Here is an 8150-nt window from a genome sequence, read left to right on the forward strand (position 1 = left end):
GATACATTTTGACTCCTAGTGTTTCCACTTTGTTAATTGTGTGCTAGTTGAGCTAAAGCTGTGCTGATGTGAATTAACATTATTGACTGCTAGTGCTTTCTAAGTGACCACATGGTGTAAGCACTGACAAATGTAGGGATTTGTGTGAAGAGTTTTGCAGTAACAGTTCACATCTGACTCATGTGTTAAAGCAGGTGCAAAGTGTTTATAGTTCAAGGACATGGGTGTGCTTTTTTGAAAGTGGCATTATGGTTTTGAAATTTGGGTTCACAAGATTGGTTATAGTGTTTAAGCAATCGAGAAAAACTGTAAATACACTGGCTAATGATGATGACTAGAGACCTGTGAGTACACAGCTGAACTTAATCTAATGATACGTAGGAAGTGGAACAGAACATAATGCACACAGACAGATGGATAACATAATAAAACAGCAAATGTGAACATGTGGAAAATACTCAGAGAACAAAAACAAACTGCAAACACTGGATCAACGACCCAGGAACTGTCACGCAGGCGGAAACGGACTCAGGCGTAGACCAGCTGAACTAGAATTGCAATCACAAGTTTATTTACAAACACACCACGTGAAAGTATATACAGTGTACAGGGCAGGGATATTCAATGGTCCTGGGGAAAAGGGAAGAAAGTCCAAACACGCTCTGCTCATTCGCTTCTTTGGTACTTGTCTTCAGCACTCTCACTCTCACTCCACTCCACTCCACGCTGCCAGAGAAGCAGATCAGGGATAAGGACGAGTCCAGGAACCTATGTACAGGAGAGCCGCGGTTAGCATAAACTGAGAAACAACACAAGAAACAGTTTATCGGGGCTGTACTGACGAGAATAACTCAACGATCCAGCAAAGATGCCTTCTGAGCCCTCAGCTTACAGTTTTTTCTGATTGCTTAAGCACATTTTTTGTAACTATTGGCTATTTTTGCAAAACTCTACACACAAATAAGAAAACCTGTCACCCAATTATCAAAACATTGTAGTTCTCTTGCAAAAGCGAACACAGCTAGATTAACTCTTCACACCTTCATAAAAATGGTGTTTTCGTATCAAACAGTACACACAAGCCATCATCTACTAAGCACACAATGCGCCAACTGCACACTGATGGTATGAATACAAAACACATCTGGCTTTTGCATTCTCTGTGTACAGATGTCAATTTGAGGTCACACTGTTGTCATAGTGTCATGTAAACATACAAGGATCCAAACTTCAAGTATTGGTGTTTATTCACACTCATCAAAACCAAGACAAAGTCAGAACACAAAATAGGAATTTCACAAAAAAAAGGGAAAAAAAAGACAATCAGCCGACATCATGTCGTCTTTCTGGGTCCGGCCACAAAATTTCGTCCACATCGCATGCGATATCCTCCAGTTCAAGGCACCGGGGAAAATATCTCCTTGAATGCCGTATCCAGGTCTGACATGATGCCTGGTCAATATCTCCACATGCCTCCTCCATTGCCTGTAAAAGGGCTACCTGTTGATGAGGATGACGGTCGTACACTTTCCAGCGCCAGGCAGAGAAGAACTCCTCGATGGGATTTAAGAATGGAGAGTATGGAGGGAGGTTGAGTGCCATGAAGGATGGGTGGTCTGTAAACCAGTTGCGGACCAAAGCAGCCCTATGGAAACTAACATTGTCCCATATGATGACATATCGGGTCTGCTCTGGTCTCTGAACAGTGAGCATGTCATGCAAGGTGTCCAGGAATGCAATAATGTGTGCAGTGTTGTATGGGCCTATGGTTGCATGATGGTGAACAACACCATTTTGGCTTATAGCTGCACACATGGTTATGTTACCACCACGTTGTCCTGGGACATTGATGATGGCACGGTGTCCAATAATGTTCCGGCCACGTCTCCTGGTTTTACTGAGGTTAAAACCGGCCTCATCCACAAAAAGTAGCTCATGTCCCATTGCATCTGCTTCTAGTTCCATCACTCTCTGGACAAGACAAAACAAATGCAACACATCAGGCCCATGCACAGCACTACAGTATGCACTTCCAAATTCAGAACCAATGACACTAGCTTACCTGCACATAGTCATATCGCAGTTGCTTTACACGTTCTGTGTTTCTCTCGAAAGGAACTCTGTAAATTTGCTTCATTCTTATTCTGTGGCGTGCAAGTACACGACTTAGTGCAGAAATGCTTGCACTGTGTATATTTTGAAAGATGTGTCATTATCAATTATGCGCTGCTGTATTTCGCGCAGTCTTATTGCATTATTGGCAATCACCATGTTCACTATATGGGTCTCTTGCTCTGGAGTGAACATTCTGCCTCTGCGTCCAACATCTGGACGTCTAGCAATTCTGTAAAGTAACAATTTCAGTATTTTTGCATGTATGGTACTGTTGTGTTTCTCATTAGAGTATGGCAGTGCTACAAAGTACTTACCGATTCTCATTTCGAAATGTCCTAATGATGCCTGCCACAGTGTAGCGGCTCAGTTTAGGCTGAACCCGTTGGCCAGCTTCCCTCAGGGTCATCCCATGGTTGGTGACATGGTCCACTATTGTAGCTCTGATGTCATCAGTTATTCTGTTTCTTACTCTTCTTACCCTTCCTCTTTCCCCTCCTCGTCCTCTTCTTGCTCCTCCACGTCCTCTTCCTCCAACTTCTTCACCTCCACGTCCTCTCCCTCGGCCTCCTCTGATTCTCACTCTTCTCACTCTTGCTGCTCCTTCCATTCCACTCCACATAGACAGCTTACCTGTGGCCTGTTTATAGTGCTTAGGCTGATTGCAAAGTGGACTAATTATCTAAAACAGTTTTCACATGTGAAAGTGTGCCAGACAGTTGGCAAAATAGTGTTAATGATAGCCATACATGTGTATAATTTTGCTAGGAGTTTGTTGGAAATTTGGTAATTGAGTGTAGGCAGTGAGTTGTGTTTACAGTTCTGCAAAAAGAGTGTTGTGCAGTGAATTGTGCCTACAGTTTTGCAAAGTGAGTGTTACAAAATGGCAAACTGAGTGCAAAGCAGTGTTTGTGCTTTTAGTTTTGCAAACTCAGTGAGTGGTTTTGCTATAAGTATTAATAGTTTTAGAAATTGTGCTATAAGAATCAGAGTTAGGGTTTAAGCATTCAGAAAAAACTGTAAATAGCAGCCCAGGAGTCCCGGTAATCAGCAGTGTTGGGCAAGTTACTTTGAAAAAGTAATTCAATTATAGTTACTAGTTACTTCTTCAAAAAAGTAACTGAGTTAGTAACTGAGTTAGTAACTGAGTTACAATATTCTAAAAGTAATTAATTACTTGGAAAAGTAACTATTGCGTTACTTAAAAAAAAAAACAAAGAACGTTTAACCCTCTGGCGTCCAGGGTGTAATTGGCCATTTTTTTACTACTCTTGATTTTCTCTCCACATTTTACCTTTAAAAACTATTTACTTTGCCTTGTTTGGTATCATTCTTTTTAGCACAACCTCGCGTGCCTGAATTTACAGTTATGTTCTCATTTTGTCATACTGTATAACCAGAATTGATCTAAAATCAGACAAAAACCATAAAATCAGAGTAGAAAAAGTTATATTTTTACTGTAACAACCACAAACATGTTTAATGAATCATATTTCATAACTTCAAATGCAAATATTAATTGTCAATTTTAAAATCCTATGCACAAGTTTTGCAAACAACAAATTTAATTGCATCCATTTACCTTGATTTTTTAAATAACCATTTCAAACTATTTACAGAACAATCAGCTGTTCTTCAATAAGATGCCACAAATTATTTGTGCCACTCCAAAAAAATATTTTGTGTCCACTACAAAGGAGAACATCACAGCCTGATACCTGCAGGTCTGACAGCAGCAGGTGTATCACTGCTGTTTCTACCTGGAGACAGCAGTCGCCTCATTGTTCTGACACACAACACAAAACTATCCACAACACTACACACTAACTACACAAGACAGCACATTAACTACACACTCCAAACACGCTAAACGTCACAAATCTCACATCTCAAAACTCGCTCTCTCTTTCTGCTCTCTCTCTCTCTCTCTCTCTCTCTACGTCACTCCTAAAACTTCCCCTGTTTTGTTTTGTTTTTTTGCTCATAAGCAGAGAGTGCTTGCTAGCGCTAACGTGGCGAAACTATTGAGGAAAAAACGCCGCGTATATATTGTTTATCACGACTCTGGTTTTACGTGGCCTATCGACACAATTTAAAAACTGGCACCTTGTTGCTTTGTCATTAAGTGGTCACGTGATTGACTTACCACGACTACTTTATTCTTCCTCAGTCAAACAGCAGCACTCGATTGTTTTGCCCCCTGAGCTCCAGGTGTTGTGCTAGACCAGGGGTCTGCAACCTTTTACACCCAAAGAGCCACTTGGACCCGGTTTCCACGCAAAAGAAAACACTGGGAGCCGCAAATACTTTTTGACATCTAAAATGAAGATAACACTGTATTGTTATCTTTGTTGTTTTTTACCTTTGTGCTTTGTGTGAAAAACTAAGGTGTGTTGCTTATGAAATCCATGAACTGCTACAGAGAAAATTACATTTTATTTACGTAATTAACACATTTTGAACTCTTAAAGAAATATAACAAAAGGAAAGACACCCAGCTGAACTAAAATGATCCATGTAGCAAACAAAAACTGTTGTCAGCCGCCACCCTTATATCGCCTTTGGGCTGTTGGAGCCTTGACCTGACTCTTAAAAAATAATTGGAAAAAAGCACTGTGCTGGTAAAAGATGAAAAATAGATATTTGCAAAATTCTGCCTAAATATGTATTTTACCTGGTTAATGCGTGCGGCGAGGCGTGGTTTGCAGCGCCGCTGCAGGGGAGTGGGACGCACCTGAGCGACACCCGCAATCACGCCTCGCCGCCTTTACGTCTGCGCTATCTGTGCTGTTGTGTTGTTGGTGGTGTATGTCGGGCTGTGAGTTGAAAAGCTACAGCCGGCTGTATGCGTACAGCAACCGTGTGTGAAAAGTGCTCAATAAAGAGATGCTCAAAAGCGTGTTCATGGAAACATCGTCGGGTCTGCCGTGATTTGTTTACAATGGGACTTTGCTCCTGAACCTCTGTGCACAGAGTCCGCAAATCGGGGCTATACGAACTCAGTTTACTCACGGTGTTTGTCTTTAACATAGTTCACGGTGGAGAACAGCTGCTGACATAATGTGGATCCGAAGATCCGTAGGGTTGAAAGTCTCGATAAATGCATGGCGTTTCGGCGGGTATACCGGCTTCCGCGAGTGTGACTCTTATTTTGAGCGATGAAAAAATAATAGAATATAATTTTATTTTTATATTTCAAAATCACAACAATCTTCCAATTTAGAACTACGAGTTAAAAAGAACTAACATAAATAAAATACACTTCAGCTAAATACTTCTAATTTATTTTCCCAAACCACGCGGAGCCGCACTATAAGGACTAAAGAGCCACGGGTTGCCGACCCCTGTGCTAGACAGTGATCGTGATTACCGTCCGCGGTAGCGCGCAGCTGCTTAAAGCTGTAGTGTCCAGATTACTGACAGCTACTTCCTGCAGCTGATATAAGATGCGGTAAGCTGAACACAGCTTCAACCGTCTGTTTGTTGAAAAATAGTAACGGACCGCGTTTCCTTGTTAGTAACTGTAACGGCGTTGTAACGATAGGAATAGTAATTAGTTAGATTACTCGTTACTGAAAAAAGTAACGCCGTTATTCCCATCACTGGTAATCAGGTAGATTCACAGCAGGTGTGTGGGCCAAGGGCGGGAGCCCAGCTGAGCTCTCAGCTCTCTGAGAGAGAGAGACAAACTCAAAACAACATGTGGCCTGCAACCTAGGTCAGCCTGGGAGATACGGAGACCATGACCCTGACAACAGTAACCAACGTTATTCTCCAGATTACAATTTTAATGTTTTCTATAACTATTTCTCTTCATTTTGGCTGTATGATAAGAAGACTAAATAATGAATAAATAGAAAAAAAATTGTGATCAGTATCATTAGATTTTTGGAGCTCTGTCTCTGATACCTCACACACATCATCCTTGAACCTCAGACCACAGGACAAGCTGGTGGTTATTATTGTCTCCAGTTTGACTTCCTGTTCTTTCATCTTCAGTATTAAACTCTGAGCTCTGCTGCTGTTGTACCCACATTCTCACTTCCCCCTCACTTCTAAGAAGAAACGAAGAGCCACACTGTATCAGGGCACTAATGCATTTCAACTGGGTTCTAGCTGCTAATGGTAATGCTAATGCTAATGATCACTGTAGCAGTGACCATGTTTTGTTGTTGACATCAACAGAGTTTCTGTTGCAGAAAGAGTTTTCTGACTTTTGACCTCTTTTCATGTGTGTCTACAAACATCATCATGAGACTGTTTTCTAATAATAAACCATATGCACAGAAGAGCTAAAGTACTGCAAACACTTATCTCTACTAACAGTCTTCACACCTTTAACTTCCTCTCTCCTATTTTTGATCAAGATATCTTCAACTTCTGTACAGTCCTTTGAAAAGGTGGACAAGTTTTCATGCAAATCGCATGAAGTCTAAAAGTAAAAATGTTTACCAAATGTACAAAAGAGCTGCATTAATGTCAACATCTCCAAAAGTTGAATCTGTTCATCTGGACGTAGCGTTTTGTGGGAGAAACGTTTCGTCACTCATCCAAGTGACTTCTTCAGTCTCAGCTGACTGCAGGTTTCCCCAAACCTTATAAAAACAGTACATTTGCATAATGACTGAAACCAGCCCACTGAAGGAACAATGGGCTGTGAGGTCAGTTCCTTAATCATAATTATGCAAATTCCCATGACCATTGATCAACAATCACTGACCAAAACCCACTGATCAAAGAACACTGATCAATGGCCATGAGTACCATTCACAGAGAGTTGGGGTGGACCAGTTTTTGGCGCAGCGTATTTTGGGGTTTAAAAGCCACAGAGACCCGGTGTTTAGAAACCCCAAGGATCGGGACCCCCGACACAAACAGAGTAACATAGTGTACGCTGTTAAGTGCCAGGAGGATTGCCAGGATTTATACATCGGGGAAACCAAACAACCTCTAGCGAAGCGGATGGCACAACACAGAAGAGCAACCTCATCAGGCCAGGACTCTGCAGTTTATTTACACCTACAGGCCAGTGGACACTCTTTCAACGATGAGGATGTACACATCCTGGACAGGGAAGAACGCTGGTTTGAGCGCGGAGTCAAGGAGGCCATTTACGTGAAAAGGGAAAGACCATCTCTGAATCGAGGAGGGGGCCTAAGGGTACATCTTTCGCCATCTTACAATGCTGTGATTGCAGCCATTCCCCAACTCTCTGTGAATGGTACTCAATTCAATTCAATTCAATTCAATTTTATTTATATAGCGCCAAATCACAACAAAAGTCGCCTCAAGGCGCTTTATATTGTACAGTAGATAGCACAATAATAAATACAGAGAAAAGCCCAACAATCATATGACCCCTATGAGCAAGCACTTTGGCGACAGTGGGAAGGAAAAACTCCCTTTTAACAGGAAGAAACCTCCGGCAGAACCAGGCTCGGGGGGGGCGGCCATCTGCTGCGACCGGTTGGGGTGAAGAAGGAAAACAGGATAAAGACATGCTGTGGAAGAGAGACAGAGATTAATAACAGATATGATTCGATGCAGAGAGGTCTATTAACACATAGTGAGTGAGAAAGGTGAGTGGAAGGGAAAAACTCAATGCATCATGGGAATCCCCGGCAGCCTACGTCTATTGCAGCATAACTAAGGGAGGATTCAGGGTCACCTGGTCCAGCCCTAACTATATGCTTTAGCAAAAAGGAAAGTTTTAAGCCTAATCTTGAAAGTAGAGATAGTGTCTGTCTCCCGAATCCAAACTGGAAGCTGGTTCCACAGAAGAGGGGCCTGAAAACTGAAGGCTCTGCCTCCCATTCTACTTTTAAATACTCTAGGAACAACAAGTAAGCCTGCAGAGCGAGAGCGAAGTGCTCTAATGGGGTGATATGGTACTACAAGGTCATTAAGATAAGATGGGGCCTGATTATTTAAGACTTTGTATGTGAGGAGCAGGATTTTGAATTCAATTCTGGATTTAACAGGAAGCCAATGAAGGGAAGCCAAAACAGGAGAAATATGCTCTCTCTTTCTAGTCCCTG

At 41.9% G+C, this 8150-nt stretch overlaps 1 protein-coding gene across 2 annotated transcripts; it reads right to left on the reverse strand.

Moving 5' to 3' along the window:
- Positions 1 to 1082: 1082 nt before the first annotated feature.
- Positions 1083 to 2570, reverse strand: LOC109200538 (uncharacterized). Of its 2 annotated transcripts, none has more exons than XM_019356139.2 (2): positions 2430 to 2570; positions 1083 to 1971 (listed from the first exon to the last, which is right to left on the reverse strand). In XM_019356139.2, the coding sequence occupies exon 2, from the start codon at positions 1963 to 1965 to the stop codon at positions 1324 to 1326; it is 642 nt and encodes a 213-aa protein (XP_019211684.1). In that variant the 5' UTR covers positions 1966 to 1971; positions 2430 to 2570; the 3' UTR covers positions 1083 to 1323. The 2 variants fall into 2 exon arrangements, with proteins under 2 accessions (XP_019211684.1, XP_019211683.1); XM_019356138.2 differs by lacking the exon at positions 2430 to 2570 and adding an exon at positions 2063 to 2171.
- Between the last annotated feature and the right edge of the window lie 5580 nt (positions 2571 to 8150).

This window comes from Oreochromis niloticus, unplaced genomic scaffold (assembly GCF_001858045.2).
Source record: "Oreochromis niloticus isolate F11D_XX unplaced genomic scaffold, O_niloticus_UMD_NMBU tig00001878_pilon, whole genome shotgun sequence".
In the NCBI taxonomy this organism is placed as follows: domain Eukaryota; kingdom Metazoa; phylum Chordata; class Actinopteri; order Cichliformes; family Cichlidae; genus Oreochromis; species Oreochromis niloticus.